Consider the following 19,355-nt stretch of genomic DNA (forward strand, 5'->3'; position numbering starts at 1 on the left):
CCCTCACTGCCGAATCACTGGCGAACATTTTGGGGGCAGGGCAAGTTGTCATAGGTTGCCCTGATGAGGAAGCTGAGTCTGGCTTGTGGGATCTTCCACAGGTCTGACCAGCTGAATGTCCTGTTGATGGTGCCTCCCATGTTGTCCATCTTCCCTGGTGCCCTGCCTTCACCCAGTGGTGCTCTTACTCTGTTCTTCACATTAAGTGGCCATTTCCTGTATGAACACATTGTGAAAGACAAACCCCTACTGCTTAATACACAATTCAGTTCATGTCTGTTTTATATCCATGGAGTCATCCCTCAACACTGTACCAAAAGAGTATCCTTTGGATATCTAGAGTTTTGTTTTAGAATCCTTCAGACCAGCCACTGGGTTTGAATATTCAGAAGTGTTTAGTCAGTTGTGCTTCCATTGTAAATGCATAATTCTGCAGAACTACATGTCTGTACTTAAAATGCTGAAGTTATTTCAACCATTGAATAACAGTTAATTGTTTATGTTCTTTTTGTGTGAAAAGAAATTACTGTACTGTTTGCTGTCAGGAGAGTAGAAATAGATTTTCCAAAAGATCTGCTGTGTTGAATAAAGACTTCTTGTATCTATCAACTTTTGTCTCCAGTGACTTGTCACAGTCACAGCAAAATCAAGGCGTACTCCACAATGAAGAACGTCTGGGTGATTACAAGGGCACAGGAGGCAGATGGAAATATTATGAACTGTTTATAAAGTAAAGAAATAAAATATTTTAATGACACACAGAAATAAAAACAGACTTACCAGTAGTCTCGACAATTCCTTCCAGTATTACCACAATTTCAAATTGATCATTTCTGAGAGATCGTTGAGATAGATCAAAGAATGGGCTGTTAGGATTTATTTCATGGCAAATAGTCAGAGGTGAAACAAGGAACAGTTGGTCTGCACCTGTGCCAAATCCGACGTCCAACTCACACTGATCTAAGGGCAAGAACTCGCCTTCTGGAGTCTGTCGGGACTAAACACAAGAGAGAAAAATATTGTCATTGCAGTTAATTCCTTGTAGCTTTTCCTGCTTCAAAACACTCAGTAGCCTTGGTATACCACATCAAACTGCATCCAATATATTTACCTTCATGACTGTCAGAAATAAAATTAAAATGGTCAGTTGATTTTTGTTTTAAACTTAAGATGATTTGCTTGAGTGTTACAATCCATAACTTCTGAAGCAGCCTTTTTCTAGGATCTGTATATCCTAACATGCCTTTAGTATTTAAAAGTGAGCAGAAGTTGAACAGTATGCATGGCTGTGGTTAATAGATACAGTATGTCCAATATTTTACTTACATCTAGGGTGTGGTGAAAAGGAGGGAGCATTCCTTGTAGGATCTAAAAGGAAAGAATGAGCAGGGGAACACATCTATCAAAATGGAGAAAATAAGAGGTAAGATAATCGCACAATTAGCAGGAGAGAGGGAATAGGTACTTTTTATTTGTAAATGATCAAGTAAAAAAACATCTACCTGCAAGTTCCAGTGAACTCAGGCAGGTATGCAAAGCAGGCACTGCGAAACGGTATTGACAACAACTTTGGTTGCAGTAGTTTCAGAAAATGAATGAGCGTTGCACATGCTCAAGTTAAACTTTATGCCACTTGGGACTGATGCTGTGTTCAGAGAGTAGGGGTGGAGGACGACAGACAAGAACATTGGAAGAGCATTGGAAACATTTGGAGATTAGGTGGATGGAGAAATCTTGAAGGATATGGGTTAAGGAGTTGGAAAGATCAGAGTCTTTGGGAGAAAGAGTAAGGAGGGAATGAGGCCAGGTGGAATATGGGTTTGGAGCCTATACTTCATGGGGCCAGAAGCGACATTAATGGGTCAAGCCAGATCTGGTTGGGAAGGGAACCAAAATCAACTAGAGGACTTCATTTATTGGGGTCCCAATTTGGGTGCCTCCTCTAAGATATGTGAGTCCCATAATTGCCCGATGATGGTCATTCCCCAGCGTAACTCTCCCGCCATTCTCCATAAGGAAATAATATGAGAAATAGCATTATCTCACACAGATATTTGAGAAAATGGATCACTTAATTACAATGCAAATCAAATTTTCATTGTCATTTTAAGTGTAACTAACTACTGACACAGCTAGAAATAGAGGACTTGGTGCAATTCATCTTTCATTTCTTCCTTTCTTAATTATTCCTTCATTTTTCCTATCCATTATTCTGTTTCACATTCTTAATGCATTCTGTTCATTCCGCCTTTCAGCTTCCATCATTTTTAAGTTTCATCTCAGCAGATTTCATTTTACCCCATTTGTTTTTTTTCTGCAACATCAATTTCTTTCCTTCAGACCTGATTTCAGAATCAATTAGAATGCATCCATACCACATTACTGTCATCCAATCCCGTGCTTAACCATATCACAGTGAAAAATTGATGAAAGTAAATTGTCACTATTTCTACTATTTGATGCATTTAATTCAAACCCATCGCAACCAGTTAATTTTAGATGCACTTCATCAGTATATCTATTCTAAAGAAAAACATCAAGTCAGTGTTATGTTTGAAGACATGTTTATATGTTCTATTAATATCTATCATCAAGGATTCCCACCATCTGAGTCATTCCTTCTTCTTACTATGACTGTCAGGAAGGAGGTACAGAAGACTGAAGTTCTGCATCCTAACTCTACTTCAGTAATGGAGCACTACAAATCAGCTCTTACACTACCCTAACCCTAATGCACTAATATCTTTTCTTTTCATCTCTTCATTATCTTGAATAACATGTAAAATTTACAGTACTCTGCAAAAGTCTTTAGGCACATATATATAGCTAGGGTGCCTCAGACTTTTGCATAGTGCTGTATTTGTCAATGTGGAGTGAAGTGCGAGTTTGTAAATCTGACGGGAGCAAAGGATATTGGGAATGGCGAGGGTGAGGTGCCAAGGCTGGGTGTGTGGTGCAGGTGCAGACACACCCAGCCCTGAGACACCAGACAAGGTCATTTGATTCCAAACAATTGATTTATTGATCATTACAGAATATCTCTCTGGTGCTTCCCTCTCTCTCCCCTTTTCCTTCCCCCTTTTCCAGCCATGATTCCCCTGTCCCCTTCCCATTCTCAGTCCACAATAAAGGCCCATATCAGAATCAGGATTATCATCATTCGTATATGTCATGAAAATTGTTTTTTTTGCAGCAGCAGCAGCAGTACAGTGCAATACATAAAATTACTACAGTACTGTGCAAAAGTCTTAGGCCTATACATATGTATGTATGTACCAAAGAGTTTTGCACAGTACTGTATGTATAGTTTATATTCTTTGTGTAGTCGATACTTACATGATTGTGATGTTGCTGCAAGTTTATCATTGTACCTGTTCCTCACCGTACAGGCACATGACAATATCTCAATTTGATTTAAAAAATTGTTCCCCTTGAGACATTAATTGCACTTATAATAAATCTGTTCAAATAGGCATTGAATGAAGATTGTGAGAAAGTAATAACTTCTGTTTAATGTATCATGATGGAATCCCAAAAGTTGGTTAGGAATTCAGAAATGAAATAAGTTTTCACTGTCAATCAAAACTTTTGGTTGTGGGAGTGTAGTGATTATGTTATTTGTATTGTAAAACCAATGGATAGGAATGTAGAGGCCTGATTGAATACACAAGTGTTAAACAGCTACAATTACTTAATAAAGCAGGGTGATAATGGGGTAGAATAACCTGATGGTTATGATACCAGACCTGTAACTCAGACATGTGTATGCAAATTTATCATGAAGGTAATTGAGCTGGAAACCCAACAACCAATCCCACAAAGGAAGGGTCAGAATTTGAATTCAGTTCTGAAACATTGGTGTTTGTAAAATTGACACCAAGACAACGAAACCATCAGTTTATTGTCAAAAACCCACCTGACTTAGCTTTAAGAAATAGAGTTTAATCTTCATTGCCACCTGAAAGAGCCCAGTATTTTATTCAATTCCATCAAACTCCCTCTAACTGGTTCATCAGGCAGCCCACTATCAACTTTAACCAGGGTCAGACCTCATAAAAATGGCATCCAGAAGCTGACAGTGGAAGAAACTACGTGTTCTAATTTTAAATGCAAACGAGATTTGAAAATAGCAACATCATAAATAATGAAAGTTTATGAACAACCTTTTCAGATTTGATGTAGGAAACAGTGCAGTTGTGGCATGGATATCTCAGTCTGCTGCCTCCACTACCACCCTCCAAACACCACCACCAGTGGAGGCCTGGCTTTGTTAGTTACAACCCAAAAAGTGACTTACTTCTTATGATACCTTATGATACTTGTTTTGGTGTAATGGAATTTCGTTCGCTGTCTGAAAAACCCTGAACTCCATGGAAGATTTTAAGCCCCATCTGATAGTAGTAAATAGATACACAGTGGGTATCTACAGGTACCTTCACTGTTGGTAGGTTATATTTTTTCGAGGACTAGCTACTCCCCCTATCTAGCTGCAAATACCCTTCACTTGAGTGGTGTGTTTCCCTCTCCATACCAATGAGGAGATACTTCCAGCTAATGAAGCAGTTTAAGCACAGTTTATTTTATTTTTAATGATACACTTTTAAATTAGACAGATAGTTCTCAACACACAGTTAACACTCACAGAGGTTTTCTGATTTGGAAAGGATTTCCAAATTACAAAAGCTTTATAAACTAAAAAGGATTTCCCAACACAGGTTAAACTCTTATGAACTAAAAGAACATACCAATGAGTTGCAGAGGAACAAGTCATACATCACAGGAACTGAAGGTTGAGGAATGAATTCTAGTTTTTCTTTCTGTCACCCTGTCTTTCTGTTATTCTCCTTGTCAGTCCTGACAATCCCCAATGCTTTCTAATATTAATACTGCTTTGCTACTAATTGACGTTATTTGCATGTAACCTTTCTCAGATGCCTTTGCTGGATCCAAGTTATCCACACAGATGGTTAAAAGCTTCTGACGGACAGAGATCCCAGATGCTTAAAATTAATGTTGTAAGGGCTGACTCTCTGAGTACACAAATATCCCAACCATTGATAGATAGCTATGCCTGTGATCATGTTTGATGTGCAAAGTAACCCCATCGTCTTATGTTTGGATAATGCAGACACGAATTCTCCCTTCATTTTGTAAACTACATTTCTTAGTTTCCTGCCCCCCGATGTGAACCAGCATCATTTCCTGTGCTTTGCAACAATGCTGTTTGCAAAGCTGTGCTTTTAACTTCAAGCTGATTGCTGCTTGTAATTTACATTAAGAACTGAAGACTGGTTTTTGTTTACAACAAAAAGCTGAGCAAGGAGTATTGGTTAGAAGTTTAACTTTGATAAAAACAACTCTGACCTTTTAGAAAGGTCATGCTGCTGTGCTAGAAAGCTGAGATTAGCAAAGGAGCCTTTTGGGCCCCAGAAAGTGAATAGCGGTCACATGTCAACATCCTTTTTAGAAAATGTGTTGATAACGAACACATAAAGTGACCAAAAACCCCAAACACCACTAAAGATGTTACTCATTTTAATTCACTTTATTTCTTTGTGGGTATCTCCATGGGACTATCATTAGAGCTTTAATGAATGAGTCGTTTAACTTACTGACTTCCAATCCAAAGTAATTGTTTATATTTTCAAAGGAAATAGTTTTAGAATAACTCATTCAACTACCTACCTCGTCACCACCCCTCCATCCTGTTTCTTCCAACAAATAAATCGTGGCTGACTTACATCTTAACACTAATTGTTCATATTCCAACATCACTAATCTGCCTATTTAATAAAAACCAGGAAAAGATCAAAATAATGCAGATCCCTGGAATCTAAAATAAAAGCCGAAAACAACGGAAATGTTTTGCAGGTCAAACAACATCTGTGGAAAGAGATGTAAGGTTAATACTTCATGTTGATAATCTTTCATCAGTATTGAGAGCTGTCCGAGATAAGCAAATTTTAGCAGAGAAAGGGTTGGGGAGGCAGAGCGGTGAGAAACCAAGGGAGGGTTGTAATTATTAGTAAGTGACAAGAGAAATGTCAACACGAGATGAAAGAGGGTGGAAGGTCATCAACCCGAAGCATTATTTTGCACCTCTCTTCACAGATGTTACCTGTCCTGCTGAGTATTTCCAGCATATTCCATATCCATACATGAATGAAGGAAGATTTGCAGCAGGTGCTCAAGACAAGATCTCATCAGAGCTTTGTACAGGTGCAGCAAAACTCCCATCTCTTCAAACCCATGGCTAAATTAAATACATTTTCCTGATTTATACCTTTAAATCAGTTCATTAAAACTCTCTTGCTTACTTTCAGCACACCACTGTTAAGATTGAAATTCAGAGATTAAAGTTTTATTTTATGTCCTTCTGCCATTTTGTTAATGAACTGGGATTTATTCCCTACAAGAAAACCATGTAATAAAAACAGAATAGAACATAATAGTACAGCCCAGGAACAGGTCCTTTGGCCCATGATGTTGTGCGGAACTAATTAAAAGCCTATAAAATGATTCCCTTTTGCCTAAACAAGACTATATCCCTCCATTCTCAGCATACTCATGCATATCCATGCATTCTCTGCATCTCTCTTGCATCTAAGAGATTTTTAAATGTCCCTATCATATTTGCTTCCATTACCGCATTTGGCAGCACACTCCAAGCAGCCACCACTCTCTATAAAAACTTGCCACGCACATGTCCTTTGAATTTGCCCCTTCTCATCTTAACTGTTTGCCCTCTAATATTAAACATTTCAAACCTGGAAATGGTACTATCTGTCTGTCTGTTTCCCCTCAGAATCTTATGAATTTCTATCAGATCTCCCTTCAGCCTCTATTGCTCTAGAGAAAACAACCATAGCTTGTCCAAACTCTCCTCATAATACTTGCCCTCTAATCTAAGCAGCATCCCGCAAAACATAGGAACCATGGTAGTATAGTGATTAGTGTAATGCTATTACAGCTCAGGGCATTCGGAGTTCAGAGTTCAATTCCAGCGCTGTTCTGTAAGGAGACTCTGTACATCCTCCCCTTGCAATGCATGGGTTTTCCCCAGGTGCTCTGGTTTCCTCCCACAGTCCAAAGACAGACTGGGTAGGTTAATTGGCTGTTGTAAATTGTCCTACGATTAGGCTAGGGTGAATTGGGGCCGTGGGGTTGCTGGGACAGTGTGGCTCATTGGGCCGAAGGGCCAACTCAGTATCACTAAATAAATAAATAAAAATAAACAAATCTTATTTTCACCTTTTACAAAGTCTCCACATCTTTCCTATAATGCGGCAACCAGAAATGCAGGCAATACTCCAGATGCAGTTTAACCAGAGTTTTATAACGCTGTAACATAACTTCATGACTCTAAAACTCCATACCTTGGCTAATAAAGACAAGCACCTTCTTTATCACACTGTCAACTTGTGCAGCCACTTTCAGGCAGGCATGGAATTGGACCCCAGGATCACTCTGTACATCAACACTGTTAAGAGCCCTGCCATCAAATGTATATTGTTTACTGTGTGAATAAGGATTTTGTTACCAAATTTATGAAGTTAAACATCATCATAATCATCAACAGCATAATGAATACGCCACAGTTGTCACCAACTTCATCAAGACCTGTGTGGATAAGTGGGCGCCTTCGAGAACGCACTGAGCATACACAAACCAAAATCTGTGGACAAACCAGGAGATTCGTATTCTGCTGGCCCTGGCCCTCCTTCTCTGTCACCTGGCACACTCCACCCTCACCATTCTCAACATCCTTTACTCCCGCCAGAGTTACAAACTCGCTCTCTGCTCCATGTTGACAAATACAGTACTGTGCAAAAGTTTTAGGCACCCTATTGTAATTTACCTTATTATAATTTATAGCTTTTTATTATTATGTTTTGCAATGTAATGCTGCTGCAAAACAACAAATTTCACGACATATGCTAGTGATATTCAGTCTAACTCTGATTTTGAATTATTTCATTGCAAAGTAGATCTTGTTCTAAGTTATAATATTCTAACTTGGAATCTGTAATGGATATGCAGGTATTCTATTTACGTATTCACGGTCTCAAATTTAATGAAGCAGTCGAAATACCTTCAACAAAATAACTATAGTTACCAAATAAGTCAAAATGCATTCTGCTGCCTGGTGCTGAATGTTTCAGTTCATTACATAAGACCGTATTAGAATCTGTTTATTTGTCCCATTTTGACCCAATAAACAGTGCCATTTTCATGTCTACACAGTCTTGTTTAAACCTCAAACAAGGTCAAGAGGCAAAAGTAAAGTAAAAGTTAATTTTAACAGTGAACAGGAGTTTATCTTCAAGAAGTCCTTCAGTGTTCAAAAGAATTATCAGCAGCATCTCATTTCCAGTGATAAAAGATAAGGCTGGTGCTTATTTGAAACCCCATTAGCCACTGAGAACTGGTGTCTGAACCACAGTAAACAAATCATACTGTAAACAAAGTAAATTAACTGTGAGTTAATGTTGCAGTTCTACAAAACTCTAGCTAGACCACGCTTGGAGTATTGTGTTCAATTCTGGTTGCTTCATTATATGAAGGATGTGAAAGCTTTAGAGGGCGTACAAAGGAGGTTTACCAAGATATGTCTAGGTCTGAGGACATATCTCATGAAGATAGCTTGAGCGGGCTAGGGCTTTTCTCATTGGATCGAAGGAGAATGGGAGGTGACTTGATAGAGGTGTATAAGATGATAAGAGGCACAGACTGAGTGGACAGCCAGAGGTTTGTTCCCGTGGCAGAAGGACGCATAAATTTAAGGTGATTGGAGGAAAGAATGGGGGGATGTCAGGGGGAATTTTTTTTACACAGAGAGTGGTGGGTGTGCGGAACGTTCTACCAAGAGCATTTAACAAACTCTTAGATAGGCACGTGGATGATAGAAAATGGAGGGCTATGTGGGAGGGAAGGTTTAGATTGATCTTAGAGTTGGTTAAAAGATTGGCACAACATCGTGGGCTGAAAGGCCTGTACTGTGCTGTAATGTTCTATGTTCTATGTTCATAGTTCACTCAGAAAGTAGTCTATTTAAAGAAAGAAACTGCTACATGAAAGAAATTGCTGCCATTTCACCCATTAACATGCGTAAATTTCCTTCAGAAAAAATGCGGTGAGCAGCTACATATAAAGTAGATGCATGAAATCAATCTCAGTAAATTTACAGCAGTGTTGTCTCCAGAACTGATTGACAGGGTAATTAATCATCTTTACACTGGTTGGGGGTATCTTGCACTTACAGGGAGAATGTCCAAAAAGCTGAGAATGCAATTCCTCAATCAAATATAGTCGAGACTTCCTTACGTACCCAAGTAGGTGTGCAAGAAAGGCAATGCAGCAATTTTTTGGTTAAGGGTTCCCTGTTATGAATGTTCATTGAGCTGAGAGAGGCAGGGCTAGAACTACAAGGGCCTGGATCCCTGGTAGGAGGACAGTTGGAGGTAATTATTGGTAGGGACTGAAGAGTGGGGTTAATATAGGTGACCCTATGGGATCATTGGATGGTGGGGTGGGGGCTGTGAACAAAAGAGTTAAAGGCATGTTTTTATTTTGAGCTACCTGAGGGATTGAGAGCAACATCAGAGAGCCTGGGGGCATTCTTGCAATGATGCAGACTTTGGAAGGTTGAAAGCTGAGGCGGACTTACATGGGAAGCCTCCCAATCCAGCATTGATTTGCGAAGACCTGATTATCCCAGGATTGACCAATGATACTCCAAAAGAACTATTACATGGGGAATGATCTTGGCAAATATTCTGCAAAAAAAAAGCCCTAAAAATAGCCCTTGTCTCATTGAACTCTGAAATAAAATATTTCTTTACACTGAAATCCTCAGCGACTTCATTTTGTTCATGTAACTATGCACTTTAAAATCAGGAAGTTAAATGCAAGGACTTTCCTCCTTTAACACATAATTTCTAATATCCTTTGGGCCTAGGGACATGGATTAGGAGGCTGTTAATTCCAACAATGTAGAAAATGAAAACCTTCCATTTCTATAGTAGCTTTCATATTTTAGATAATCTAAAAGCTTTTTTAGAGCCAATGGCAATGTTGAGAAATTGTCACTGTTTTAAGTTAGAACATATAGTAACAAGTTTGTGCAGTGGAAGCTCCCATAGATAGATCTTGACTAGATAATCTGTTTCTATGATTTTGACTAAGGTGTAATTTGTATATGATGAATAAAAATAAGCCCTCAGCTGCTCAATCTGGCACCTGGATTTTTTGTGACCCACTGAAAATTAGGCATTCTGTGTAATAGGGTAAATGGCACATTTATCAGTGCAACCTTCCTTTAATCTCACTTGAAGTGTCAATCTGAACTGAAAATCAAAAAGTTATAAATACTGGAAATAAAGAATTAAACATTTTAAATACTTAGCAGCAACACACACAAAATGCTGGTGGAACGCAGCAGGCCAGACAGCATCCATAGGTAGAAGCACAGTTGACATTTCGGGCCGAGACCCTTTGTCAGGACTAACTGAAAGAAGAGATAGTGAGAGATTTGAAAGTGGGTGGGAGAGGGGGAGATCCGAAATGATAGGAGAAGACAGGAGAGGGAACGATAGATCTAAGAGCTGGAAAGCTAATTGGTAAAAGGGATACAAAGCTGGAGAAGGGAGAGGATCATGGGACAGGAGGCCTAGGAAGAAAGAAAGGGGGAGAGAAGTGCCAGAGGAAGATGGAGAGCAGGCAAAGAGTTATTGTGAGAAGGACAGAGAGAGAAAAAAGAGAAAAAGGGAAAAAATAATAAATAATAAAAAATAATTAATTAAATAAACAAACAAACAAACAAATAAATAAATAAGGGATGAGGTAAGAACGGGAGGAGGGGCATTAATGGAAGTTAGATAAGTCAATGCTCCTGCCATCAGGTTGGAGGCTACCCAGACGGAATATAAGGTGTTGTTCCTCCAACCTGAGTGTGGCTTCATCTTGACAGTAGAGGAGGCCATGGATAGACATATCAGAATGGGAATGGGATGTGGAATTAAAATGTGTGGCCACTGGGAGATCCTGCTTTCTCTGGTGGACAGAGAATACTTAGCAGGTTGGGCAGCATCTGTGAAGAGAGAAATATGCTTAAGATATAGGTTTTAAGTCCATAAACATCCATCAAATTGCAAGTATTTATTGATATGTACTTCTATACATATTTCTGGAGCACAGCTTGAAATACAAGCATTTAACTCATATATAAGAATGCTAATAACTGGGCCATGATTAACATTAAAGTGAAATGACACTTACTCTCAGATTAAAGACAAAATAGGTTTGGGCAGATGTGATGCATTTTTTACAGATTATTTCTTTGCACGTGGTTGTTACAGGATTTCCTGAATTAAGTGGGCACTTTGTATTCCGTGGGGTCCTTCTAACAATTCCGTCCCAGCCAGAGCTGCCCAAAACAGGAAAGTCAGCAGATGATAAAGGGAAACACAACTGAAAACAAATAAAATGAGAGGCTCTCAAAGAAACACTTTCTGACCCAACAGAGCTTATAAATGTAGGATCGCACAGACTGAACACAACATTAGTTTTTTTCCGGCAATTTTGTCAATGTCTGCTCAGATATGAAATTTAACCTAACCTGCCAATGTTCAGTCTGAGCTGCACACTAATAATCTTTACCATAGCCATATCAGTCCAGATGCATTTTTTTAGGAAAGTGAAATCACAGACTTTCTGTGCCACACCCACTTTGCTATCGATCAAATCGATACATAATCGATCCTGTCCTGAAGAGTGTGCTGAACCAGACTGACTCAACCAAGCTGAAACCTCAAGCTTTATCTAAAATCATGTCCTGTCATGCCTAGGTTGGGTTATTGGACTCTCATGATTACCACGTAAGGGAACTATGTGCCTGCAAGAGGGCTCTCACAGAGTTGTATCTTTGCCTGCAGTGAGCCTGCAATCAGCTTGCCACAGCAAGCCTGTTTGCAGTCAAAGTCACTGAAGCTTTCATTTTCTATGCTTTGCAGACTGCTATAGGGAATATCTGTAAAAGGTCAATACATTTGCAATTGCTGACTGATGTCATGTTTACTGGGGCGTTAAGTGATGCTTTCATCTTACATCTGCACGTCCACCCTCAACAGCTTTTTGCCCCAACAGATTAAATGAGAGAGCAGCTGCTTGAGGTTGGGCGAATCCAAAAACATTCTTCAGCTGAAATGTGTGACAACCTGGTCATTGGTTGTTCATCAGTCAAACAAAGCCCGGGAGAGTCTGGCAGTCAAGGCCCGAAGGTCAAACTACTGATCGGCGAGTCCTGGGGGTTGATACCCGGTCGTCAACGAAGTCCTGAGGACAAAGCAGAAGGTCAAAGTTCAGAGCATGGTGAGTCTGGAGTTAGAAAGCTGAAGGTCAAAGACCAAAGGTGGAGACCAAAGGAATCACGAAGGCCCAGGTCACTGGGGTCAGAGGTCTATGTGAGTCCAGAAGTCAAAACCTAAATGTCAAGCCCCGGGGAGGAGACTGAAGTTGGAGGCCTGGTATCTGTGAATTTGAGAATCCAGAGCCAGGAACTAGAGGCCCAGAAGTGGCCTGCCTTGAGGTTGAAGATCTCTATATGTGTGAGTTTGTTTTGCTGTTGGTGTCTTGTTTTGTTTTTTTCTTGTTGTTGCTTGTGTTGTTCTGATGAACATTGTGGGCATGCTATATTGGTATCAGAATATGTGGTGACACTTGCAGGCTGCACTCAGCACAACCTTGTTGGTTGTTAAAGCAAACAACATGTTTCATCTCTATGTTTCAATGTACATGTGATAAATAAATCTGAGTCTGAAGCAGGGAATTCAGGTGGGGAGACCATCAGAAGGAGAGCTTCACCTAATCTCATATAAAACCTGGTTCATCTCACTCTCCTCCAATCACAATCCTCTCCAATGCCCTCCAAATGATTGCTATCCAAAACCTTATCTCCAGACAGAAGTCCTCAGCAAATGTGATTGGGAGATCACAGAAATTCTCTTGCTCTTTGCACATGAAGTACTCTTCATGTAATTTTGATCTGGTCCCTCGACTCATCATGGTCAGCATAAATATCATAGATGAAGGGCCTGTTCCTGTGTTGTCTCCCTTTCTCCCATGGTCCACTCTCCCCTCCTATCAGCTTCCTCCTTCTTCAGCGCTATACCTTTTCCACCTATCACCTCCCAACTTTTAACTTCCCCATCCACCTACCTACCCTCTCACCTGGTCTCACCCATCACTTCCAAACTTGTTCTCTTCCCCTCTCCCCAACATCTTATTCTGCCTTCATCCACTCTTTCCAGTCTTGGTGAAGGGTTTCACCCCAAAACATCAGCTCATTTTTTTCCTTTCCATAGATGCTGCCTGACCCGTTGAGTTCTTCCAGCATTTTGTGTGTGTTGCTCCTGCATTATGCTATGTTCTATTTAGTTAATAGCTGCTGTAAAACCTATTTGAAGAGTTGTTTGAACAGCTGTATCAAAGCCTATTTCTACTGTACGTGAGGATTGGAAATGAGCATTAGTTTCCTCATTAATAGATGCAAATGACACGACACTTGTTTGAAGCAGCTGTTAGGGATACAGAAATATAACCTAATGCAATTTTTGGTCAGACTTTCTTGCATTTTACCCTTTATATTTTTTTCTAAAATATAAGCAAAAGAAACAATGACAGCTTTGTAAAAGCAAAACATTTCAATGACATCCAGTTCTTATAACAACCACAAGAATCAAAAATTCTCAGGTTGAATTACAGGCATTTACTCTACCTTACATATTTCTCAGCCTTCTACAATCATTCAATTATTTCCTGAAGTACAGTGACTATGATAATGTAGGAAGTGGATAAAACCAGTGAATAGCTAGATTTAATGACCAGATAATTAGTTTTAATTATAATAACTGAAGGATAATTATTAGCCAGAGCATTAGGGCTGGTTCTTCTGCTGTTTCCCTGAAATAATTTTGCATTGACTTGTGGGAGCATGTTTGGTTTAATGTTTCATCTGAAAGGAGGCACCCTGATATTGCGACTCCCTCGCCACAATTCTCTGCAGCATCAATCTAATTTTTTTTTGTGTTCAAGTCTCTAGGGTTTACCTTGGACCCAGGAATTTCTGGCTTAGAGGCAGTAATACTAAACAGCAAGTTAAAGCCAAGAAAAGATCAAGTAAAACTGTTAAAAAGATCTAAATAAATCCTTGTCACATCCTCTGACAACTGGTCTCAGAGTGGCACCAGCAGAATACTAAGAGAAAATGATTTATCCACTTCCTTGGCTCTTGGTTCATGTGGCAGTGTGGATGCAAAGCCAAGAAAAATGAGTACACACTTGGTAATGTTGGAAAGATGAGAGTGTCTGATTCCAATGGGACATCATAAAGTACATTCTACTATAGATCATACAAACTCCAAAGACATCGAAGTCACTTCTGTAGTGCACTGTCAAATAGCAGTCAATCTGAGGCTTTTTCCTCTTTCAGGTAATGCTATCATAGGTGTCAAAGTATGAACAATGCATTGTTTCATAGTGCAAGCAATAAAAACAGAAGTATTAGCATTTGAACTCAGATCTGAAAAAGCCTTTGTTGCTATAGCTACTAAATGATTGTTCTACACAGACCTGCTGAACAAATCACAGAGAAGACCTAACCCTTAAAAAGTAAGAGATTTCAGTGAAACTTCTATCAGCACGTATTGTGAACAATTAAGTAAGTATTATGTCATGTCACTTGTATATCACAAGCTAATATACAGTCACAGAGCACTACAACACAGAGACAGGCACTTCAGCTCATCTAGTCCATGCCGACCTGTCTTTCTGCCCAGTCCCATTTACCCACACCCAGATCATAACCCTCCATAACCCTCTCATCCATGTGTCTATCGAAACTTCTGTTAGATGTTGCAATTGGACCTGCATCCATCACTTCCATTGGAATCAGACACTCTCATCTTTCCAACATTACCATGCGAGTACTCAATCCACACTAGCACTGTCCTCTAAGTGAAGAAGTTCTCCCTCAGTATCCCCTTAAATACTTCACCTTTCACCCTAAATCTATGACCTCTAGTTCTATTGTCACCCAATTTCAAGGAAAAACGCCTGCATGTGTTTGCCCTATCTATACCACTCATAATTTTGTATATCTCTATAAGAACTCTCCTCATTCTCCTACGCTCCAGGGAATGAAGTCCGAACCTATTCAACCTTTGCCTATTACTCAGGTGCTTAAGCCTCAGGAGCATCCTTATAAATTTTCTCTGCACTCATCCAAGCTTATTCATATCTTTCCTGTAGGTAGATGACCAGAACTGCACACAATACTCTAAATTCAGTCTCACCAAAAGCCCTCGTCATAGACAGCTAGGGTCATGAAGAGAGCTTTTGGCATATTAGCATTCACAAATCAGGGCACTGAGTACAGGATTTGTGCTGTCACGTTGAAGTTGTATAAGATAATGGTGAGGCTGCTGACTATTAGGAGGTCAAAAATATAATCCCATTAATGAAGCAAGAAGCAGGACGCACAGGAAAAACACTTTTACATACAAAAACTGAAGGAACTCAGTACATCAGGCAGCATCTATAGAAGGAAATGAACAGTTGACATTTTGGTTGAGAATCTTTATCTGGATTTAAGGTGAAGTACCTCGACCTGAAAAGCCAGCTGTCCATTTTGCTCCATAGCTGCTGCCTAATCTACTAAGATCCTCCAACTTTTTGTGTGTGGCTTCAGATTGCAGCATCTGCAACCTCTTTTGTCTTCAGAATATGAAAACTGGATGCCACATGCTGTTGTTCCTAGATTGGCAACCTTTTATTCATTTCAACATAAAAATCATTGGAAAAGCTGGAATTTATTGTCCTTCTCTTTTGTACCTGGAGAAAGGGTAGTGATTTTCATTCTTAACCATTTCCTGTCTTTGTAAAGGAGGCACTTCCTCCCGGTAGTTTCTGGTCGGAGCCTCGAGGATTTTTTCCAGTATTATAGAAGAATGATGTGGTGGGGTGGGGGGGATCTCATTGACACCTACCAAATATTGAAAGGCCTATATAAAGTGGATGTGGAAAGGATATTTTCTTAGTGGGATCAGGGGAAAGAGCCTCAGAATACAAGAACAGAAATAAAGAGAAATTCCTTTCACCAGAGGGTGGAGAATCTGTGGAATTCATTGCCACAGACGGCTGTGGAGGCCAAGTCATTGGGTATATTTGAAGCAGAGATTGATAGGTTCTTGATTAGTAAGATCAGCAAAGGATACGGAGAGAAGGCAGGAGAATAGTGTTGAGAGGGAAAGTAAATCAGCCATGATCAAATGGTGGAGCAGACTGGTCTAATTCTGCTCTTATGTCTTATGTTCTTATGGTCTATGGTCTAGTGATAGTACTTCCATGTCAGGGTATTGCTTTGGAAAAGGATGGGAACGTGCACATGGTCTACTGCCCTTAACCTTTGAGAAACGGCATTCAGGAGATGCTTTGCTGTGGAAGCCTTTGAGAGCTGGTGAGTGTAGCACAACTCCAGCAGCCTGGATTTGATCTTGACTCCCGGTGCTGCCTGGCTGCATGATTCCCTGCATCTACATATATGTTCCCTTGTGCTCCTGTTTCCTCCTGTGTCCCGTTTACATGCAGATTTATAGGTTAATTGGCTACTGTTGGTGACTCTTTCCGTAAGTGGGTGGCAGGAGGATCTGGGAAGGTTTTCTCTTGTGCAAAGATAGCTGATTTTTTGACTCAGAAACTGTCAAGACAACCAGAACACTAGCGACTTATCACCCACAACGTACACTGCCCTTAGAAAGGCGGCGGTGGGAAAGAGATAGTCACCCACCTCATTGCCGAACATGGATTTGCTGAGAGGGTGTGGAGAAGGATGCTAGGGTGCACGTCCCAGTTCAATCCCCAGCAACTGTGTTTCAGAGGACTCTCTGATCTACGGACTATTCCATGGAAAACACACTCAGAGACATCAAGTGCTGCTGAACGGTGATCAGCTTGGTGAAGGACATCCTTTGCTCTGCCCAAAACTTGTTGGTCTTTCAGCACAGCGAAATGTCTGTAAGGGAATGGTGCTGACTGGCACAGTCCAGGCTGCAGGAGTACGTGCTGAGGGACACAATGAAGCTCACTGCAGCCAATGTTAAGGCTTTGTGGGAAGGAATACAGTGCAGGCCTCTTCCTCTACAGCACGTGGAGGAGCAGAGATGGGTGGGGAAATCCCTCAAACAATGAAAGGGGTATCACCTCAGGAAGTCATGCGAGTGGAAGTGCTGTTTGTGTTTTTTATCTCCTTTAAGATTGTACTGCTGAATGTACTGACCACAAATGTTAAGTTTTTATTTCACACAGTTTCTTCCGTTGTGTATATCTATATATATATTTTTTTCTCTCACCCCTTGTGGGTGGTGTGCATATTGGGTCCTCTACCAGAGGCCAGGGAGCTTGAGGGTTTGATGCAGTATCCTTGGTGTTCCTAGTAATTCGCACTTCTGGACCAAGATCTCAGACATCGTTCGCAGGATTTGTTGGAGCCAGTTGGTTGTGCTGTTCAGTGTATGCTGTCCCTGCCTGCATCTTGCACCCTGCTACTATGTTCTGGATATTTTCAGCGGATACCTTGCACGGTCTGCGCCTTGGGTATAAAGTTTAATAATATTTATGTTATACAATATACAATGTAAGTATGGTATATACAATGAAATAAGTATAGTATATAAAGGAGATACTCCTTTACAACTTGGACCTTCTCCATATCCATAGAGGATTTGCCCAAACAGCACCTTTTTTCAGAAAGGCCTAATGTGTCACATAGCCAGTGAAGTCATTGTGAAGTGTCAGATACTGTAGTAATGTCACTGATGTGGAAGTTAAAATGAGCACAGAAAGCTCCCACAAACAGCAAAGTGATAACGATCAGAATTAATTAAATATTAGAAGTGTTTATTGATTTGGTCACCTGCGATTAGTTCTGTGCTTCTTTTAAAATGGAGATATGAGAATTCTTATATTCCTGTGAGAGAATAGACAGTGTCCCTAATTAACATCCAATTCAAAAGGCAGGATTCCCAATAAATAGTGTAGCACTCCTTCAGTACTTCTCTGGGATGTCAGTCCAATGTTCTTGACAAAAAAAAGTCTAGAGCAGAACTTGAATCCATAACATTCTGACAGAAGGAATATGATACTTACTGAGCCACTGCAGGCTCTTGGATGTAAATCCAGGAAAGCATTATTTTCTCAGGATACGGGATCAAAAACTTCATTATAAAACATTCCAGTAGCATATCTAAACCCATTAAGCAGGTTATCTTTTACCACCCTGTGTTCTCTGTTCTTTGCTATTCAGCATGATTTGCTTGTCCTACATATAGCGGTAAGGCAAGAAAATCAGGCGAGATTGAAATACTCAACTTATCAAACACACAGAACAAAAACACTAAACCCAGGAGATTGGTGACAGACAGACGAAGATTATTCTGTAATGTTCATGTTTCCATTCCACTGGTGTGTGAAGAATTTTTGACACACAGAACTCAACAGCTCCAGGATGTGTACAATTACTACTGGGTGGCACTTATAGGTCCTAAACCCCAGAATACAGCGCGAGAGTCAGTCTTCATCATTTGCAACAGTGCATTCAACCTCAGCACCCTCCCCTCCAGTACTTTTTGTATCACTCTATTGAATTAGGTGACCAAAACTGTACACAATCCTGTAAATGCAGCTTCACCAACGTCCTGCACGACTACTCCGATACTTGATGTCACCAATTCAAATGCCTTCCTCACCACCCTGTTGACCTGTGAGACCACTTTCAGTGAACTATGTAGCAGTATTCCTAGGTCCCTCTGTTCCACAACGCTCTTCAGGGTCTAGTCATTTGCTGTACAAGTCCTACCTTGGTTTGACTTCCCAAGATGCAACACCTTGCACTTAGCTTAACTGAAAGCTATTTGTCAACCTTCAGTCCACTTACCTAATTGATCGCGACCCTCTGTAATTTTTGATATCGTTTTTCACTGTTTACGATTATAATATCATCCGCAAACTTACAAATCGTACTGTGTACATTCTCGTCCAGATCATTTATAAAAATAACGAATTCTGGTGAAGGCAAGGGAGTTCCAGGATTTAGGGTGCAGTGACAATGAAGAACTGGCAATATATTTTCAAGTCACAATGCTGCGCAGCTTGTAGGGAAACTTCTAGGTAGTGCTACTCCCATGCTCCTGAAGCCTTTGTCCTTCCCGATGATGTACTGCAGTGTAGATTGTGGATCTGGGAGCTGCTGTAAGAGTACTCCAGGTAAGTAACAGCAGACTTTATTCAGATGGTGCACATTG

At 40.2% G+C, this 19,355-nt stretch overlaps 1 protein-coding gene across 1 annotated transcript in view; it reads right to left on the reverse strand.

Moving 5' to 3' along the window:
- The window catches only part of LOC140191498 (G protein-activated inward rectifier potassium channel 1-like), a 63,970-nt gene that overhangs the window by 34,505 nt on the left and 10,110 nt on the right, over window positions 1-19,355 (reverse strand). The window contains exon 2 of the mRNA XM_072248951.1: window positions 781-997. Within this exon, the coding sequence (XP_072105052.1) occupies window positions 781-997 (217 nt within the window). The remainder of the gene's footprint in view (window positions 1-780; window positions 998-19,355) is intronic.

This window comes from Mobula birostris, chromosome X (genome assembly GCF_030028105.1).
Source record: "Mobula birostris isolate sMobBir1 chromosome X, sMobBir1.hap1, whole genome shotgun sequence".
NCBI lineage: Eukaryota > Metazoa > Chordata > Chondrichthyes > Myliobatiformes > Myliobatidae > Mobula > Mobula birostris.